At 33.5% G+C, this 21,050-nt stretch overlaps 2 protein-coding genes and 1 non-coding gene across 4 annotated transcripts; all 3 read left to right on the forward strand.

Annotated features, from left to right (window-relative positions):
- The first annotated feature begins 667 nt into the window (after positions 1-667).
- LOC128291379 (small nucleolar RNA R71) lies at positions 668-774 on the forward strand. Its single transcript, XR_008281153.1, has one exon. It is a non-coding gene; the product is annotated as a small nucleolar RNA R71 (small nucleolar RNA).
- A 13,386-nt stretch (positions 775-14,160) lies between these two features.
- On the forward strand, positions 14,161-17,389 carry LOC108476392 (uncharacterized). 2 transcript variants are annotated; one of them, XM_053025578.1, is made up of 2 exons: positions 14,161-15,618; positions 15,816-17,389. In XM_053025578.1, the coding sequence occupies exons 1-2, from the start codon at positions 14,920-14,922 to the stop codon at positions 17,166-17,168; spliced, it is 2,052 nt and encodes a 683-aa protein (XP_052881538.1). In that variant the 5' UTR covers positions 14,161-14,919; the 3' UTR covers positions 17,169-17,389. The 2 variants fall into 2 exon arrangements, with proteins under 2 accessions (XP_052881538.1, XP_017634094.2); XM_017778605.2 differs by having other exon boundaries at positions 14,162-15,618; positions 15,858-17,389.
- A 1,100-nt stretch (positions 17,390-18,489) lies between these two features.
- Positions 18,490-20,282, forward strand: LOC108476393 (lysine histidine transporter 2-like). Its single transcript, XM_017778606.2, has 7 exons — positions 18,490-18,650; positions 18,724-19,107; positions 19,178-19,571; positions 19,646-19,751; positions 19,838-19,929; positions 20,024-20,092; positions 20,184-20,282. The coding sequence occupies exons 1-7, from the start codon at positions 18,598-18,600 to the stop codon at positions 20,280-20,282; spliced, it is 1,197 nt and encodes a 398-aa protein (XP_017634095.2). The 5' UTR covers positions 18,490-18,597.
- The last annotated feature ends 768 nt before the right edge of the window (positions 20,283-21,050 follow it).

Raw genomic sequence — 21,050 nt, forward strand, 5'->3', positions numbered from 1 at the left:
AAATCAACTTAGCCGGTTATCCAATTTGATTCTTGAGCCCTTGGATTGATGCTTGCTGATTCTTAAGTTCGGCTTCGATATTCTGGAAATGAGTTTCTGACACCGAGATGAATTTTGTTAGCATCTCCTCGAGGTTCGGCTTCTTCTCCTGCTGGTAAGGTGGTTGCTGAAAACTTGAGGGATGTTGTGGCCTTTGATTTCCCTGGCCACCCCATGATAAGTGGGGATGGTTCCTCCAACCTGCATTATAAGTGTTACTGTATGAGTTATTTTGAGATCTAGAATTATTATTACCCATATATTGAACTTGTTCCTCCTCGGTGCTAGGGTTGAAGGATTGATATTCTGTGTATCCTCTTCCATTAGAATCGCACCTTATCACTAGATGTACCTGTATAGAACCATACAAACTGTTAATCTTTTTATTTAAAAGTTCTACCTGGTTAGACAGCATAGTAACCGCATTGAGGTTGAAAACACCGGCTGCTTTTTCAGCTTTGTTCTCATGACTTGCCACTAATAGTTATTCAGTGACATCTCTTCAATAAATTCATAAGCCTCTTCAAGTGTTTTGTTGTTTAAAGTTCCACCGGCGGCTACATTGATGAGTTGTCTTGTTGAGGGGTTCACACCGTTGTAAAAAGTCAAAACCTGTAACCATAAAGGTAACCCATGGTGAGGGCACCTTTGTAATAGGTCCTTAAATCTCTCCCATGCATCATAGAGTGTTTCTAAATCCATCTGTACAAAAGAAGAGATATCATTCCTTAACTTAGCCATTTTAGCCGACGGAAAATATTTAAGTAAAAATTTTTCGATCATTTTTTTCCAAGTAGTGATTGACCCTCGTGGTAAAGAGTTCAACCACTGTTTATCTTTGTTTCTCAATGAAAAGGGAAACAATCAAAGGCGAATGGCATCATCAGAAATGCCATTGATCTTAAAAGTATCTCAAAACTCTAGAAAATTCGCCAAATGAGTGTTTGGATCCTCGTCCTGCAAACCATCAAACTGAACAAACTGTTGCATCATTTGAATTGTGTTAGGTTTCAGTTCAAAATTATTTACAGCAATAGCAGGTCTAACTATACTCGATTCGGCTCCTGTTAAAGTAGGTTTAGCATAATCATACATAGTACGAGGAGCAAGATTCTGATTTATTGGATCTGCAGCAACCACAGGAGGAAGCTGATTATTCTAATTTTCAGCCATCTCCTCGGTTGTATTATGGATATCTTCCTCTTGTCCTTCCTCTATGTTTCTTAGGTTTCGCCTTATTTCTCTTCGATTTCTGCGAGCTGTGCTTTCAATCTCATTGTCAAAAAGTAATGGTCCTGACGGGTTTCTTCTAGTCATAAACTATAAAAACCTGCCAGAAGAAAACAAAAGAAAATTTAGTAAAATTAACAAAACTAAAATAAAATTTAAATTGCAATAAAATAAATTACCAAAGTAATAAAATTTAAGCATTCCTAATATTTTAGTCCTCAGTAACGATGCCAAAAACTTGATGCGTGTGATAAGTTTTATATTTATGATTGATTGTACTTGAAAACTAACTATTATCACGATGAAGGCAAGCGCACCTATCAAACAGTAGTATAGTTTATAGCAAGACCGGAATGTCGAACCCACAGAAACTAAAAGTACTAGTATTAACTTTCTTTTTATTATCTAGCCTAAAAATAAGGGGATTTGTTTTATCTAAACTAATTATCTAAACTAAGAATGCACAAAAAGTAAATTGGGAAAATACTTTTGGGAAAACTGATTGATTTAGACAATACCCAAGGGAAAAATCCACCTAGACTTCACTTGTTATTTGACTCTGAATTAGACGATTTATTCATTTGACTTGATCCGTAGAAATCCCTAATTTATATTATTATCTCTCTCGAGACTAAAAAAGTCTAACCCTAGGTTGATTAATTGAATTCTCTTTCTAATTAAAACCCCTAGTGTTGCATTAACTCGATCTATGGATTCCCTTATTAGGTTTGACCCTAATCTAGTAGATTTATGTCGCCCTATGTCTAGAGGTGCAATCAACTCCGCTTAATTATGCTAGATCTACTCTTAGATAGGGACTTTTGCTCCTCTGAATAAGCACATCAATACTTGAATCAATATCCTAGAATATTAAAGCAAGAATTAAGAACACATAATTAAGATCAAATCAAATATTTATCATATAATTCAGAAAATAATAACAAGATTCGTCTTAGGTTTCATTCCCCTTATGTATTTAGGGGATTTAGTTCATAAGTGTAAAAGGAAACATCTCAGAAGAATAATAACAAAACATAAAGAAAACCCAAAAACCCCTGAAGGAAATTGAAGGGAGGTTTTCAGTCTTGAAGGAGAATCCGGCTTCTGAGATGGATCAATCGGCTTTCTTCGAGTAATTCCTTGCCTCCTACTCCGTGTGTATTTTTTGGGTACCTCCTGGGGTGTTTATATAGGCTTTAGAATGCTTCAAAATCCTCAAGAGTGGCCTTTTCCGAATAGGACTAGACTTAGGCTTGATAGGGACACGCCCATATGACATGCCCGTGTGAGGTGGCTTAGACCGTGTTGCAATCTGTTAAATAGACATGGGCGTGTGAACTACCCGTGTGAGGAAGTTCAGGCCGTGTTGATTTCCCATGTTGACCCATTTTCTCTGGTTTTGGCCCGTTTCTCGCTCTTTTTACTCTCGTATGCTCACCTAAGTATAAAACATGAAATTAAAGGCTTAGGAGCATCGAATTCCACAAATCTGATGATAATTCATCCAAAAATATGCTAAGCATCAGATAAAAATATGTATAAAATACGACTTATCATGTCCTCACCCATGTAATTCTCTTAGTAGGGTCACATGGTCATGCCACACACCCGTGTGCCAGGCTGTGTAACTCACTGACTTGCACCCTAAATAAATCATCAGATGACACACAGCCGTGTGGACCGAGATTTACCTAAAATTAAACCATTTCAAAACTATTCCATGCATGAACATTTTGTAATGACCCGAAATTTATGGTTATCGAAAAGTGTATTTTTGGGTCATTGTTCTCATAAAACAGATTCATAAATATTTATTAAAAATATTTACGAAGTTAGTAGTGTGGTTAATTAGGTTTTGGTTAGGTGAATTAGCTTGAATTAAGGTTAATTAGGCATAAGGATTAAATTGAACAAAGTGTGAAAGTTTAATTATAGATTAAAGAAAAGTTGAGGGATTAAATGAGAAAATAAACCATAAGTAACACTTGTATGGTAAAAAGTAAATACTAGTGTACGGTAACAATTAAATACATTTGTACAAATAATGTACATAAGTATAAATTAATTATAAATGTAAATATTTAATATTTTAGTATTTAATAAAATAATAAATAAATCAAAATTGAGACAATTGTATGGTAAAAATAATGTACATGTGTAATAAATATAATTATACATTTGTAATAAATATATGTATTTACTTATTATTTAAGAACTAATAATTATTATGTTAATATAATATTATATTAATATAATAAACATAAACTACATAAATAAATAAAAGAAACAAAAAGAAAAAGAAGAACAGAATAGAAACGAAAAATAAGGGAGAAAGAAAGAAAGGAAAAAGGGAAAGAAAGAAAAGGGAAAAATTAGGGTTTAAGGTTTCAAATTCAATTGGTAAGCCAATTTAGTTTTTTTTCTTGTAATTTTGATGTTTTTAGAATCCTAGAACAAATTATTACTTGATTTATGTTAAAATTTTGAAAGTTAGTTGATTTTTAGATGTGGGATATGTTGAATTAATTGAAGAATTAGGGTTTGAATTGATAGAATTTCAAGTTAGAATTGAGAAAAGGATTGAAATGTAAAACAAATTATAAGTTTGAAGTAGTAGGAACTAAATTGAAAGAAATTTGAAATTTGAGTTTTATGGTGAAATTAGAGGGTTGAAATTAATTTTAAGCGATAGTTGAATGAATAATAGATAATAAAATTATGACGAAAATAAGGTTAAGTTTGGATAGGGATCGAATTGGAATTTAAGCAAAAGTTGTGTATAAATTGAAATAATTGATATAAAATTGTATTGTATTGATAATTTTTAATTGATTAAATTATGTAGCTAACGTGGTGTCGGAGACCTCGGCTAGGAAAGGAAAGGAACAAGCCGAAAAAAAGTGACACGGGAATTACAATTTGTATTTCTATAATCCGAATCTAATAATTATTTATTGTATTTGTTATTTAATATGTAAGGTAAGTGAAATTGAATTGATTGAGTTTTATTTGTTATTATTATTTATATTGAATTGAATTGTCTTGTGTAAATATATGAATGATTGAAATGTGTATTGAATTGGAATTGATTGAAATTAGTATTGATTGGAAATTGAAAAGTGAATTGAAAATTCTATTAACTGTATCGGGCTGAGTCGGATATAGTTAGCATGCCATAGGATTGGAAGTGTACAGGGATACTTCGACTTTGAGTCGATGAGAAAATGAGTGTCGTATTATTACTTCAGATAAATCCGATGAGGTACTAAGTACCGTATTACTTTACTTCGGCATAACCGATGAGGCACTGAATGTCGTGTTGGAGTGTTTTGGTTGGATCCGTGTATTTTTCCGAGTCCGAGTCGTGTTAATAAGGGTATACGATTGAATTGACCAATCGATTGACATTGAATGATATTGATTATGGATTGGAATGAACAATGAAATGAAGTATGCAATTAAATTGCATGGAATTGCATGAATCATGGATTCATGGAATAGATATTGATATTGAAATTGAATTGAGTATATTATTGTGAAATGCTTATTGAATAGCAATTATGAGGTTGAAATAGAAAATATGATAATTGAAAGTGTTAAAAATGATGTGTTTGAGAAATTTGACTATTTGTTGAATGATTGTTGTTATGTGTGATTATGTATTTAAACATTATAAATTTTTGCTTAATAAGTATTCGGATTATAGAAATACCACTGAGTTATACTCAGCATACGGTTTATTTCCGTGCCGAGGTTAGGTATAGCCAGATCGTTGAATTAGCATCCAGAGCCGATCCCGAACTCAAGTGGTTAGGTATATTTTCTTTTTGGTAATGGCATGTACCTAGGGTGTCATTTGTTTGATATTTGAGTAAGGTTTGTAAATGATGTTATATGATTATAAACTATTTATATACTTAAATATATGTATAATAAATTAATATTATAAAATAGAATGTTTATATTAATGCATATATGAGTATGAAATTGATAAACTTTAGGTGAAATTATTATATTGAATTGTCTTGGTTAAAATATGAAAAGTATCTATAAGAGTACATTTATTTGGTTATTAAGTCTATCATTTTGGCATGTTTTAGAAGTGTTTAATCGTGTTTTGATTTGGTTAAATAATTGGATATTGAGTTATTTTTTGTTTAAGATTTGTAGGGTTGGTAAACTCTAATGTGTATGTTAAATATTTATGAGATTGTTCGTATTTGTTCTATAATGACCGGTAATGTTTCATAACCCTGTTCCGGTGACGGATAAGGGTTGGGGGTGTTTCACATTTAGACCAATTATGCACACTTTCAAAGCACTAAAACCTCATCTAAACACACATATATTTGTCACTTCCAAAATCTTAATTCAATTAATCAATATGCCAATCGAGGTACCACCATTAATATCTAATTAACGCATGCATAAACAAGTTCATATGACACGCTTCGTGCATTTAAATCTAGTCCATTTAGGTACTAAAGCATACCACATTTAACCATTTCCAAACCATTCAAGACATACCATAATAGCCTCATACTATTATGTACCTAAAACACATCACAATTGACCATTTTCAAGCCAACAAATTGTACCAACAAACCATACACTTCAATTAGCAAAAAGTGACCAAAAGAACTTACCTAATCAAGCAATATAAGTCTATCAACCATACTTAAACATCAAGGCACAAACATACCAAATTACCATTTACATATTCATCAAAACATCATTATAAATCACCTTATGCATGTTAATATTGTCATTCCCAAATATAATAACCTAGTTCAAATATGAACTAAAACATTCACAAGTATCCATTTTCAAACCATCATCAACAAGCCAAGATAATCATATCCAAAAGAACATTAATGTAACCAAAATCACATAACTTGGTAAGGCTTCAAGGAGTACCAAACCACCAAAGCTTTCCAAAGCTTATACATACCAAAACACCATTAACCCATGCACTATAATACCATTACAGATCAATAAAGCCTATATAACACCATCAAACTCACAATTTAGCATACTTGTTCATGATACATATGAAATCAACTATATATATATACATAACATTTAATTCATCATCATTACCATATGATCATGTTTAATTTTGTTTGCTTACTTATCGTTTCCAAATGCTTAGTATAATTCTAAACAACATCATCAAATCACAAGTTAGTGCATTTGTCCATATTATAAATGAGTTTATCCATAGCATAAATAGATTTCCCATATATAAGTACATCATTTAATTCATCAATATTTTTATAACATCATGTTACATCTTAATTGTGTACTTACCATTTCATTCCCTTTTCTTACTCATTGAACCATCTAGAATTACGTCGGATACTCGAGAAAGCTCACACGAAGTGTGCCTTTACATATAACCGTAACATTTCCTTTACATTATTGCTCACACGAGCTGTGAAATGGGCCTGCTTACACGAGCTGTGAGTTAGAATGTAAGCTACACGATGCTGCTCACATAAACTGTGGAGAATCCGCAACAAATTCAATACTAGCACCCAAAACTTGAAATCCCTAATGACATGTCATTTGTATCCTAAGAATTCCTAAGGTTCAACAAGGACTCAATATCCGTCAATTCCTCATAATGTAGTTATGTAGTTACATTCACATACATATTGATTCATTTAGATTAAAATCAATATAGTAAACATTTAATTTAAATAAGATTATAATTATTACAGTTCATACGAAGTTACCAAACTAAAAACTAGCAATGACTAAGTATAGGGGCTATTTGGTAATTTTCTTCTCTCCACGATTTTTCACTCATTCTTGATCTAAAATAATAATTCCATTCAATTCCCTTATTCTAACAGAAAAATTAATTCATTTTATGCAATTAAGTCCTTTTTTAACTTTTTTACACAATTGCCCCCACCATTTTAATTTCTATACAATTTAGTCCCTAAGTTCAAAACATGCAAATTAACCATTTTAATTCAATTAATCCCATTCCAGCATTTAGAATGATTAATTTAGCTTATAACCCATAATAATGAAAATTTACAAAATTACCCTCAAAGTTCACCCTTTTGCAATTTAGTCCTTAAACCCGAAACCTGCAATTTCATCATTTCTAAATAAAATTCATGCAAACCAATTTTGACCAAATCTTATAACAGCCCATATTTATCCATAATTTATACTATTTTCCTTAAATTTTACCTTTTTTATAAATCAGTCCCTAAACTTGAAAATCTTCAAAAATTACTTAACAAAATACTTATATTTAACAATCAAGCTTTATAATCTATTAAAAAATTTAAAGAACATCACAATTTCATCCATGGTAAAATTCTAAACATTTAACAATTTAACAAATTGATTCCTCGATTAGCCAAATCTAATTGCAATGATTTCAAAAACATAAAAATTATTAAAAACGGACCTCAAAATCTTCCACATGCATTGAAAATAGATTGGCCAAATGTCCTTGCTCAGAAAATGGAGTTCTTCCCATCGAAGAAGAACATATGAAATTATGTTTTGTTTTTGTTTTTCTTTTTTTTTTCTTATTTTATACCTATTATTTACTTTATTAATATTAAAATATATAATTTAAACTAATAAAAATTAGTCACCAACCGCCACTAATTTATAGTATGGTTTATTTTCCATTTTTGTTATTTAATTAATTTTCCTTAGCTATTTGAGACCTTTAATTAATATAATTCAACTTTTGCATCTTTTACAATTTAGTCCTTTTTAATTAATTAACTATTTAAACATAAATTTCTTAATGAAACTTTAATACAACCTTAATAACACTCCGTAGACATTTAATAAAATATTTACGGCTCAGTTTATAAAAATGAGGTCTCGATACCTCATTTTTTAAAACCACTTGACTTTAGGGTCATACCACTTAAATCTAATTATTCATTCAAATAACATAATTTTCCAATTCAAAATTTATTTTAATACCATATTTGACTCATAAATATTAAATAATAACATTTACAAACTTACTCGTTGGATTTGTGACCCCGAAACCACTGTTTTTGACACCATGAAAAACGAACTGTTACACTTAAATATAGTTTTGGTGTAGAAAATAAATTATAAGTGGAGGATATGTGTCGAATTAAACAAGGGTTGCCCTAAAAATAGTTTCCCCTACCTTTGACAGATAGATTAGTTGGTCCCTCAACAGGCCACAAGTATGGGTTTTTATAACCAAATCTAAATAGCCCTGGTTTACTAAAAAAAAGGCATTATTCATCGCCAAATATGGGTTTTTTTTTTTATATAAGGTCATTCATTTGAGTTTAAATAACGCTAGTGCAACCTACCAAAGATTGGTTAATAAAGTTTTTGGAGATTAGATAGGTTGCAATATAGAGGTTTATGTGGAAGACATGCTAGTAAAAGGTACCTTAATGGAGCAACATTTAAAGGATTTATAAGGATTTTTCTAGGTTCTGCGAGCTTATAGCACAAGGTTGAAATTGAACAAGTACTCATTTGATGTTTAACTAGGGAAATTTCTATATTTCTTAATATCTAATAACGGAATTGAGGCAAACGCTAATAAAATAAATGCAATTCGCATGATTACTAGTAAAATCCTAAAATTGAAAAGCAAGGTGGTATCATTGAACAGATTCATTTCTAAGACGGTAGACAAGTTCCTACTATTCTTTAGAGCCCTGCAAGCTTTATTCTAGTAGAATAAGGATTGTTATGCATCATTCAAACAATTATCAAAACATCATTGATTGATATACCTCACGAACTCGGATGAAACAGTAGCAATCGTTTGGGTTAAAGAAGAAGCAAGTGACCAAACTCCTGTACACTATGATAATAGAATCATACAAAATGACAAAATCAACTATGCCAAAATAAAAAAGATAATATTTGCCCTAGTAGTAGCCACAAGAAAGTTAAGAAAGTTTTTATATTATCATATTGTTTTAATGTTATTTGACCAACCCCTTAAAGAAATATTGCAGAGGATTGATTCCTCATGACAAATGATAAAGTGCAATGATGAAGTTAGTGAGTTTGACTTAGAATTCTTATCAAAGAAGGCAATAAAGGCCATGGTATTGGAAAAGTTTGTGGCTGAATCTTCTTTTACACATAATGTAGATAAAGATGAAGAAGAAGAAGGAGATTAGGTAATGGAGGATGTTGATCTAGACAAGAAAGACCACAAAGGAAAAAGGACACCAAATGTTGTAAATCCAGTAAGCCATTTGCCTAAATTCTAGTGGACCTATTTTATTGATGGTTCTATTAGAAAAGATAGATTTGGTGTAAGAATTTTATTACTCAACCCTCAAGTAACAAAAAGCAAGATAGCATATCTTTTAGGTTCAAGTCTTTTAACAATGTCACAAAGTACGAAACTCTCATACTAGTTCTCGAGTTAGCATGTCGACCTTGGGAAAAAATTTCTAAATATTCTTAGGTTCTCAATTGGTGGCTAAAAAAATATTAGGTGAGTATGAGGTAACGGGTGAGACCTATCCAATTACCACAAGCTCGTTACAAATTTGTTAAGAAAGTTTGATGGAACAGAGTTAAAAGAAATTCCCATGAGTGAGAACACTATAGTTGACACTATTTTAAGGTTTGCCTCATTTATGAAAAATTCAATAGTGGGCAAAATATTATTAGAGTACAAGACTAAACATAGTTATGCAGTGCATAGATGATGACCTTACATGGATGATGTTGATAATCTAATTTTTGATAGATGGCAAACTGCAAGATGACAAGAAAGAGTAGATAAAATTAAGGAACAAGGCAGTGAGGTATACCCTAATTGATGACAAATTGTACAAGAATAGCATCCAGCAACCATTCTTCATATGTTTAGGCCTTAGAAAAACTGATTAAATAGTAAGAGAGATTTATAATGAAATTTGTGGACACCACATGGGAGGACGAACTCTAGAATAAAAACTTCTTGGATAAGGGTTCTACTAGTCTACAATCAATAAGGATGTAATAAACCTCATATTAAAGTGTGAGTTTTGCTAAAAAATTGCTCCAATACCTCGCTAACCAGTGGAGCAACTTTAACTGATCAATAATCCAGTATCATTTGTAACCTAGGAAATGGATATTGTTGGCCCTTTTCCAATGGCACGAGCCAAAAAAAAAGTTCATAGTAATGGCTACTGAGTTCTTCAAAAATGGATAGACACAAGAACATTGGCCACCATTACTAAAAATCAGATGTAGAATTTTGTTTGAAAAATTATAATCTATAGGTCTAGATAGCTTCACCTCTTAATCATAGACAATAGTGCCTAATTCCAAGGAAATTCAAGGATCTCTGTGAGAACCTAAAAAAATCTCATTAGCCCAAAGCTTGATCAAAATACTTTAAACCAATAGTCAAGTGAAAGTGACCAGTAAAAAAAACCTTTAAAACCCCCAAAAAGAAGGTTGACAATGCAAAAATAGAATGGTTGGAAGAGTTACTAGGAATATTATAAGCCTTGCGAACTACCTCGTACATAGGAATATGTGAAATATCATTCAACCTAACTGGAGTCGAAGCTATAATACTAGCTAAAATATGCCTTAACATGTACAGGGTATCTCATTTTGACCCTTAACAAAATAAAATAAAAAAACATTTAGAGTAAATTTGGACTTGCTTAAAAAAACAAGGGATTGAATGGAGAAAAAGCTCGCTACAAAAACCCAACAAGTAGCCAATTATCATAATGTGCAATAGCACATGTCTCGCCTTGAATCACACTCCCATCAAATAAACATTCATTTAAAAAATTCAAATATCTTCAAATTTTAAAACCCCTAAAACACAAAAAGAATTTGTTCAAAATCCACCTACCTACATCCATTATGGAAATCTCACCCCTAAAAGTATGTACCTCTTGTTAACATGAATCACCTAAAAAAAACGAAGCAATCCTCATCAATATAAAGGACAAGTCACAAAGATCAATGTCTCAAGAAAGATCACTTTATAACCTTATTTTGATTGGTAGGCAATTGTTATACCTATACCTTGTAAGCCCGTCTTATGTTTAACCGACCTTGTAAGTTAGCCTAGACTAAAAAAAGACTATCCTACAAACTAAGGACAACAACAAGGCCAAAACCTTACGAGTCCAAGACCTCGCGAGCATGTTTCATGAGGACTACACCCTTGACAAAGACAAAATACTTACCACTCATACATCACACATATCTACTACCCTGACATGACAATCCATGCCTAAGAAGACAAGACATTATATGTTGATTGAGTTCAAGGAAATATGGAATTAATACGGGGGTGGTATGTGGCATCTTGGGAATGACTAAAGGCCCTCCTTTTAAAGGCTCGCAGACATCGATAAGGAGAACATACGCTCTCTTGTCTAATTGTTTTAGCTGTATCTCTTCTTTTTCTTGGATTCCAATCCCCAACATTCCAATCAACCTTATCTTCCTAAGGTCTTAACTCTTTAGATGAATTGTCACGAAGTACCACCATTTCCATCCTATATCAATAGGATTGCAACATTTGACAGTAAATAAAAATAGGGTTAAATATAAAATTAGTACATAAACTTGTCCACTTCTCCCAAATTGGTACTTAAGGTTTTTTTTTTGTCCTAGATTGGTACCCGAACTTTTTCTTCATCAACTAGATTGGTACTTTTTTTTAACGCCGTTAAATCTGAGACAGGTGGTAGAATAGGATTGTGACACATGGCATGATGATTTCATAATCTAAAAATATATTAAAAATTAATAAAAATATTTTTAAAAATTATTTCTATTTTTTTCTTATTTCCATTTTTCTGATATTTCCATTTTTTTCTGATATTCCTTTCTTCTTCCTTCTTCCTTTTGTCACTTTGCCTTTTTTTGTTTCTAGGTTCATTCAACATTTTTGGGTTTCTTTGAAAAGAAATTTAAGAACATTTCTAGGTTATTTTTTTCTTATTATCTTATTTTTCCAGATATTCCTTTCTTCTTCTTTCTTCCTCTCGTCACTTTGCCTTTTTCTTTTTTGAATTCATTCAACATTTCCAAGTTCATTCAACATTTATGGGTTTCTTTGAAAAGAAACTTAAGAACATTTCTAGGTTTGACGCAACTGTAAATATGAAGTGACTTAAATATGATTAAATTATTCAAAATTTTGAACCACAAGAAATTTAAACAATAAATTTGAATAATCCAAACTCAAAACATAATCACACCAAAATCAATTAAACTAATCAAATTCAGAAAATCTACTTGTAATCTTTCCAGATTTAGTAGTAATTCCACCCCACTTTGAAAAATGTTGGGTTGTAGCAATCAACTTCAAAGAAAACTCCAACGCCCTATGCTAGTGCCTATCTTGCAGGACAATGTTAATGAGGAAGTGTTAGAATCATACAAAACTTTCCCAAATAAAAAAACTAAGTGAAAATTTCTATTTGGTTGATTAGAAAACACCGTGGAAAATAAATAAAACCATAAATGAATTATATTACCTCAAAAGACTAACAAAGACACACAAACTCATAAAGATGGCCAAAGCAATCCAAACACCAATATAGCCATTGTTGAAGGATAGTATGAACAAGTAAAGGATGTTCACAACAGAAACCAAAACCTAAGAAAATGACAAGAAAATTAAACCAATTAAACCAATCCAATTCACAAATTTACTTATAATATTTCCAGATTTTATCACCAATTCCATCCCACTTTGAAAAACATACCTTACAAAGGGATCATTTCAAGTTTCTTGGTAGTGGAACGTTACTAGCAGATCTAATCTCCGCAAAATAACGCAAGTGCATATAATATGGCAGACCTAGAAACAGATTGTGGACTTATTTCAAAATCTTAAATTGTTTAGTAGGTTTAGGTAAACCCGATTTGACCATGGCTTATCTAACAATAATAACAAATGAGAACAGTGACAACCAAGGGTTTTGAAAACAAAAAATAAAGTAGAAAAGAAGAGGAGCAGAAGCAGGAGAGAAAGGAAAGTATTTCGGTGCTTCTCTGACTAGTGAAGACATTGAAACAGACTGTGACGACATCAGAGCAAGGTGCCTGGTAGAGGAGAATCTCAACTGGATTTCAATGAGTTTTCTGTGAAAAAAACAATAGAGGAAATGATAGAGCAAGAGGAAAAAATTGACCAGTGCCATTATTTGGACTGGAAAACAAACATCGGTGATAACGCTGAAGTGGAGCTATGGTGCATGTTGGCGGCGACTAGGGTTGGGAAAGAGAGGAGAAGAAGAAGAAAAAAATAAGATGGGAAGGGAAGAGGAAAGAATAAAAGAAAAGGAAAAAAAAAGTGATATAGAAAAATAGATTATGACATCATCATGCCATGCCATGTGTCATAATCTTATTTTGCCACATGTTTCAGATTTAATGGCGTTAAAAAAAATCAAACTAGTTGACGGAGAAAAAGTTTAAGTACCAATCTAGGATTAAAAAAAAAACTTTAAGTACCAATCTATGATAAGTAAATAAGTTCAAGTACCAATTTTATATTTAACCCATAAAAATATGACACCTCATCATTTAAAATAAAAATTGACTTATGAATAGATACTAATAAATTTATTTGAATACAATTAATTATTAATTAATTATAACTATTATAAATAAATTTTAATAACTCTTAATTTTAGGACTCAAAGTTTAGGCTGTAGTATTTATGATATATGCTTTTAAGATTTAGGATTTTTTTTAGATTTAGAATTTACTCTACTATTTTTTATTTTATTAAATCTAATAATATAAAAATTCATACACGAAATCCATGAAGAATTATTTCATATTTATATTATTGGTAAATTCGACCACCATGCTGATCACGGACGGTTCTAGTTCATACAAATCTTAAATTAGGAGATAAATACACAACTGATACATCAAAAGCAATGGAATGGGAAATTGCCTCTAACTTTTTATTAATGCAAATAATTATTATGATACAAAAGAAGCCTCAAACTTGAAAAGGTTCTTTTTTTCATCAAAAGAATCAAAAGGAAAATCGTCAATTATGTGCGGACCTCAACTGTCACCTTTCTTCTATAATGCCATTTTCCCATTTATCCGAACTGAAATTTTCTGATTGTAGTTCATTACTTATTTACTGTTTTTCTTTTGTGTGGCGTCATTGCCCTTTCGCGGACAAGACAAGAGGAATCTTTTGGGAAAAATATATACATTTTTTGCACTCATTTCGCTTACTTTTTTTTATCTCCACCATAGAAAAGGAAAAAAAAAACCAAAAATCTATAGGTATTTTGTTTCCATTTGCAAACAGTGTGGACGTTAATAGCTTAGTGTTTCCCATGTTTATCTGTAAGAAAATCCTTTAAAGACGCAAACTTCCCTTTCTGAATAACCTTATTATTGGTTCACCCTTCATGTTTAGAAATTAAAACATGGCTGATGGCTCCCAACCTTTGTAATTCTCTTCCTTTAAACTGTTCTTAATTGGTTGATGTAGAATTTTATGGATATATAGCTATCTTCAAGCTTCTGCCTTTCTTTTGTTTCTTCAGTTTCAATTAGATTCTTCGTGTGTGTGTTTTTCTTCAAGAAAACTTTGTTGGGTGGTCGTTGAAATCTCGTGGGATCTGATAATTTTTAGTGAATTTTGATGCTACAATGCCGCCGTCTTACTTCCCCCTGCGTTGGGAGAGCACTGGGGACCAATGGTGGTACGCATCGCCTATCGATTGGGCAGCAGCCAATGGCCTTTACGACCTGGTCATTGAGCTCCTCCATCTCGACTCCAATCTCCTCATAAAGCTCACTTCTCTCCGCAGAATCCGCCGCCTGGAGACCGTGTGGGACGATGAAGCTCACTTCGATGATGTTGCTAAATGCCGCTCTTTTGTAGCCAAAAGGCTTCTTCAAGAATGCGAGACCAAGAAAGGCAACAATAGCTTGATAAGAGCCGGGTATGGAGGCTGGCTTTTGTACACCGCTGCCTCGGCTGGTGACATCGGTTTCGTCAAGCAGCTGTTGGAGAGAGTCCCTTTCCTTGTCTTCGGAGAAGGAGAATATGGGGTTACTGATATATTTTATGCAGCGGCGAGGAGCAAAAACTCTGACCTTTTCAGGATGCTGCTGGATTTCGCGGTGTCGTCCAGGGGTTGCCTTGGCGGTGGTGAAGGTGAATTGAGTGAAACTCGGTCGGTTTTTAAGTGGGAAATGATGAACAGAGCGGTTCATGCGGCGGCAAGAGGTGGGAGCTTGGAGATTTTAAGGGAGATTCTTGGGGATTGCACTGATGTTTTGGGTTATAGAGATGTGCAGGGATCTACTCTCTTGCATACTGCCTCTGGGAGAGGCCAAGTAGAGGTTAGTAAGGCACTAATTTCTCTTGAATCTTTCATCTCTGATGATTAAACTTCATAAGCATCAGTATCTACTTAGGTAACATAGTGTGTTAATCCCAAGTTATAGGTTGTCTGTATTAATGGTGCTGAGCTCCAGTTATACTTCCGATTATGCTCATATTACACTGATTAGTGACTAATACAGTTCGTTGTTGGCAGCTACATTTACCGATGTCCTTTTTTCTTGCCTCTCAAATGCAGGTAGTGAAGGATCTCGTGTCATCGTTTGAGATCATAACCTCTACAGACAATCAAGGAAACACGGCATTTCATGTGGCAGCTTATCGCGGTTATTTAAAGGTTGTTGTGTTCCTCATTCAAGTGTCTCCGAGTTTGGCCTCTGTGAAGAATGATTACGGAAATACTTTTCTTCATGTGGCTGTGGCTGGTTTTAGAACCCCGGGATTCCGAAGAATAGATCGGCAGATCGAGCTGATGAAGCAATTAGTATGCGGTGAGGTTGTCGACATTCGAGATATGATCAATGTGAGAAACTTGGATGGAAGAACTGCTTTGCATATGGCCGTAACTGAGAATGTTCAGTCTAGTCTGGTGGAACTACTCATGTCCGTGCCATCTATTGACCTGAATGTTCGTGATGTTGATGGCTTGACCCCGTTAGATCTCCTCAAGAGAAGGCCTAAATCTGCATCTTCGGAAATTTTAATCAAAGAACTAATTGCAGCTGGAGGAATCTCTAATTGTCAAGACAATGTAGCAAGGAGTGCTATTGTTTCTCATCTGAAAGAGCACGGTGTAGGTGCCAGTCCTGGAACATCATTCAGAGTCCCTGATGCAGAGATATTTTTGTACACTGGTATGGAGAATACATACGATGCAGGTTGTGAAAAAGAAAGCGTGGAATATAGCTCGTGCCTGAGTGAACTAAGCGACTTGAACTTGAGTACTTCGTTTGATACTAAGAAGTCAATCTCTGTAAATCATACTGCGAGACGACTGAAGAATTTTCTCCATTGGCCTAGGAAGAAGGAAAGAAAAGCTACTAGCACAGAATCGGTAGACACTGATGATCCTGTGGAGGTTACGAGTACTTGTAGAAACTGGCCAGACATGCATATTCCGCTTCGTGAAAAGTACACGAAATCTGCATCTCTTCCAAACAACAAAAGGACCCTTGCTCTCCACAATGATCTTCCAAGCCGATCCAGCAGGAAGAAATTTACTGCTGGGCTAACTCATGGTGTGATCCAGGCAGCACCACATTTAGCTGCTCCTTTTAAGTCACCTCCAAGCCCTTTTTCAGTATCTTCTACAACCTCGCCTATATCAATGGATGAACAAAAGAGTGTCCTAGATGCTCAATGCTTTTACTCGAATTCATCATTTAATGGTGAAACAACAACACGAATGCATCCAAAGCAAAGTTCAGTTGATAAGAAGTTGATGAACCATTATTTCTGTTTTGGAGCACAAGGCCTAGCTGTCGAGGATAATAGAAGCCATACACGGCTGGATCGCCGCATCAAGAGTGCCCGTTCTTTAGTTGCTTGATGCAGAGTATTGCAATTTTCTAGAACCACCGTTGACAGGAAAGGAATTTAGGATTCTATGAGATTCCTACACTTCAGTTTACTGTGTTTGGGACCTATGAATAAATTCAAGGTATATACTGAAAAATGACCCAGAATTTTTAATGTATCAATAAACATACCAAGTTGTATTATATGTTTAGTTTGTTGTTGAAGTTGAAAGTTTTTAAGTTTTAATAAAAAGGTTAAAATTTTCCATTAGTCCTTGTACTTTATAAAAGTTATGGATTTAGTCTGTCATTTTTAGTTCTATACTTTTCAATATTTAAAAATTCAGTCATTACCAAACGATAACCGTTAAATTCGTTATATTATTTCCAAAATTTGATGTGGTAAGCATATTATCATGTGTAATATCATGTCAACTTGTTATTTTTACATATTACTTACTAAAAACTCAATTAATGGATTAACGAATATTGTTTGCGTCAAAACTGAAATTTGAAAATTCAAAATATAGAGATTTAAAATATGAACTAAATTTGCAACTATATACATGGTACAAAGTTAATAATTGAATCCAACTAAAATGGATTTAGCAATTTCTATTCGAGTTAAGATCAAAATTTCAAAATTTAAAAAGTATAGGACTAAAGTAGACCAACTCAAAAAGAACAAGGACTAAAATTTATCAAATAAAAGTACATGGATTAAATCCACAACTTTCACAATGTACAAGGACTAATAGCAAATTTAACGAAATAAAAACAATCCTTGCAAAATCTTTTTCTTCTCTGTTAATGAATACCAAGTTTCATTCATATTTTTCTTCATGATTCAATGTGCAATTTTTTCCACTAAAGTGAGACTTAAAGCGAAAAGTTAGCCACCATTGATAGACCAAAAGGAAAAAAACATGTAAATTAGAACACGTTAATAAAAAAATTGACCAGTTGATCCCATGGTTACAGGGGAATCGAGGGAGAGTTTTGCTGAAGCTACATGGTTACCCTTCATTCCCACTAGATCCATCATAAAAGCTGCCCATGAGACAGACAGCATATTCCATAAATTAGACCATTCTAGCAATTCAAACCTTAGACACCCCAAAACTTGTCAAACTAACAAGATTTATGAAGAGAAATGGGAGCTTATTACAACAACTGTCCACATTATCTTCCTTGTAAAATCCACTTTCTATTAATAGCATACCATATAATTGGGCACATGTAGCTTATATGGTGGCTACTTCGGCGAGTTTCATTATACTTAATCCTTTTCTTTACAGATTTGTTCCCAATTCCTTAACCACAACTGAGAGAAAAAAAGAAAAAAAAATGGTGTATGAAGGATCAGAAAGCGAACGCGAGAGGGCCATCAATGAATGGCTCCCCGTCACTTCTAATAGGAATGCTAAATGGTGGTATTCAGCTTTTCACAATGTCACCGCAATGGTTGGAGCTGGTGTTCTTAGCCTTCCTTATGCCATGTCACAGCTTGGATGGTAAGTTCCCAAAATTTGTACATTAATCCCACAGTCTACACTGTATTCATTCTTGACTATGATTAATTTGCAGGGGTCCTGGGGTTACTATAATGCTTTTATCATGGGTTGTAACATTATACACCATTTGGCAAATGGTGGAAATGCATGAGATGATACCCGGTAAGCGTTTCGATAGGTACCATGAGTTAGGCCAGTATGCATTCGGTGAAAAGCTCGGGCTATGGATCATCATACCTCAGCAATTAACCGTAGACGTTAGTTCCGACATTGTCTACATGGTGACGGGAGGCCAATCGTTGAAGAAGTTCCATGATCTGGTCTGTCCCAACTGCAAGGAAATCAGACAAACATATTTCATCATGATTTTTGCTTCGGTTCACTTCGTCCTTTCCCATCTCCCAAACTTCAACTCCATATCTGGTGTCTCACTGGCCGCTGCAGTCATGTCACTGAGGTAAAACGCTTGAAAGCGGACATTTTTCGTATGTCTGATGTTCCATTAATCGAATGTTATTTCTATGCAGCTATTCTACCATTGCTTGGGCAGCTTCGATTGGAAAGGGTGTTCAACCGAATGTCGACTACTCATACAAGTCCACATCCAACCCTGGTAAAGTATTCGACTTCCTTGCCGGATTGGGCGTAATAGCCTTTGCGTACGCGGGTCATAATGTGGTATTGGAAATCCAAGCAACAATGCCATCAACTCCTGAAAAACCTTCAAAAGGTCCAATGTGGAAAGGTGTGATTGTTGCATATCTAATAGTGGCAATTTGCTACTTACCGGTTGCTCTTATTGGTTACTGGGCATTTGGAAACAGTGTTAATGACAACATCCTCTTAACATTGGAGAACCCCACTGGGCTCATTGCTACAGCTAACATCTTTGTCGTCATCCATGTCATTGGCAGCTATCAGGTACAACTATACATATAGTTGGGTGATTTCGGGTTCGGGTTTTGACACTATGATATGATAAAAAACCTATGCAGATATTTGCAATGCCAGTGTTTGACATGATGGAGAGTTATATGGTAAAGGAATTGCATTTCAGACCTTGTTTAAGGCTTCGTTTAATTAGCCGCACTCTATATGTTGGTAAATAACCCCAACTCAAACTCCCATTTTCTCCTAATCAAAATCTAGTTCTCTTTTACCATGATTTATGATCTTGTTTGTTGCAGCATTCACAATGGTTATTGCCATTTGCTTCCCATTCTTTGGAGGTCTTCTCAGTTTCTTTGGGGGGTTTGCATTCGCTCCTACATCATATTATGTAATTATTTCAAACTTCTTCATACTTAAAACCTTAAACTCTAAACCATCATTATAAAAAAATACAATGTTATAAAAATTTCTTGCTTTTGCAGCTTCCATGCATCATTTGGCTTATAATCTGCAAACCCAAAAGATTCAGCTTAACTTGGTTCATAAACTGGGTAAGTAACAAGTAATAACCTCGACAGTGCTTTATGAGCATGCCAAATACAAGCCATGTTTAACATTAAGCTCGTTTGGTATCCATGTCAGATATGCATTGTACTGGGTGTATTACTGATGGTTCTATCACCCATTGGAGGACTTAGATCAATTATTGTGTCAGCAAAGGACTACAAATTCTTCTCGTGATTATTTTCCCTTCCTCCCAGATTCTAGAAAACAGTATGGTGATGATCAAACAGGGGCACTTTGTAGAAATATGTTTTTTATAATCAGTTTTGTCAAATATTGTTGTTTATTGTCATCAAACTCACCTTGTTCGTAAGTTTCATCGTTAGACGAGAAGGGGATTGGTCATCTCCTATTTTGTTATTATTACATTTTTCGGGTAGTTTGTTAAATATAATCTATAATTTATTGAATTAATTGATTGTTCTTAAAAACTGAACGTCGATAATGGCAATGTAAAAAGATCACAAACAATCACGAGCAGGGGAAAAGAAAATTCACTAATGGTGAATTCAAATAACACAAGAATTTCGACGACATCTATTTATAGGTTGAAAAACACTTTATTTTAATCAATGTCAAATATAATATGCTAATAAATGTTAAAAATATTATGTTAATAAATGCTAAATATATTATACTAATAAATACTAAATCTTCTAGAAAGAAAATATATTTTCTTTAACTTGACTTGCAAGTAATCTCCTAGAATTTGAGTTACACAACTCTAACAATTTCCACCTTTACAGGAATTTTCAACAAACAAGTTCTTCACCACTATCTCTCAACGAATAAGTTCTTCACCTCTTCTATGAAACTCCTTAAGGATATTTTTCAACAATGAACACCAACTAAGTCCAAGTAATGCTCGAACTTGGTTATAGGAAGTGATTTAGTCATTATATCTGCAGGATTATCATGAGTACTAACTTTGCTCACAATAATATC

Source organism: Gossypium arboreum, chromosome 3 (genome assembly GCF_025698485.1).
Source record: "Gossypium arboreum isolate Shixiya-1 chromosome 3, ASM2569848v2, whole genome shotgun sequence".
Taxonomy (NCBI): domain Eukaryota; kingdom Viridiplantae; phylum Streptophyta; class Magnoliopsida; order Malvales; family Malvaceae; genus Gossypium; species Gossypium arboreum.

Coding starts and splice junctions, on each gene's coding strand:
- LOC108476393 (XM_017778606.2), top strand. CDS start 18,598: ATGGTTGGAGCTGGTGTTCTTAGCCTTCCTTATGCCATGTCACAGCTT. Junction 18,651..18,723: donor GCCATGTCACAGCTTGGATG/GTAAGTTCCCAA, acceptor ATTAATTTGCAG/GGGTCCTGGGGTTACTATAA. Junction 20,093..20,183: donor TAACTTGGTTCATAAACTGG/GTAAGTAACAAG, acceptor TATCCATGTCAG/ATATGCATTGTACTGGGTGT.
- LOC108476392 (XM_053025578.1), top strand. CDS start 14,920: ATGCCGCCGTCTTACTTCCCCCTGCGTTGGGAGAGCACTGGGGACCAA. Junction 15,619..15,815: donor CTGGGAGAGGCCAAGTAGAG/GTTAGTAAGGCA, acceptor CGTTGTTGGCAG/CTACATTTACCGATGTCCTT.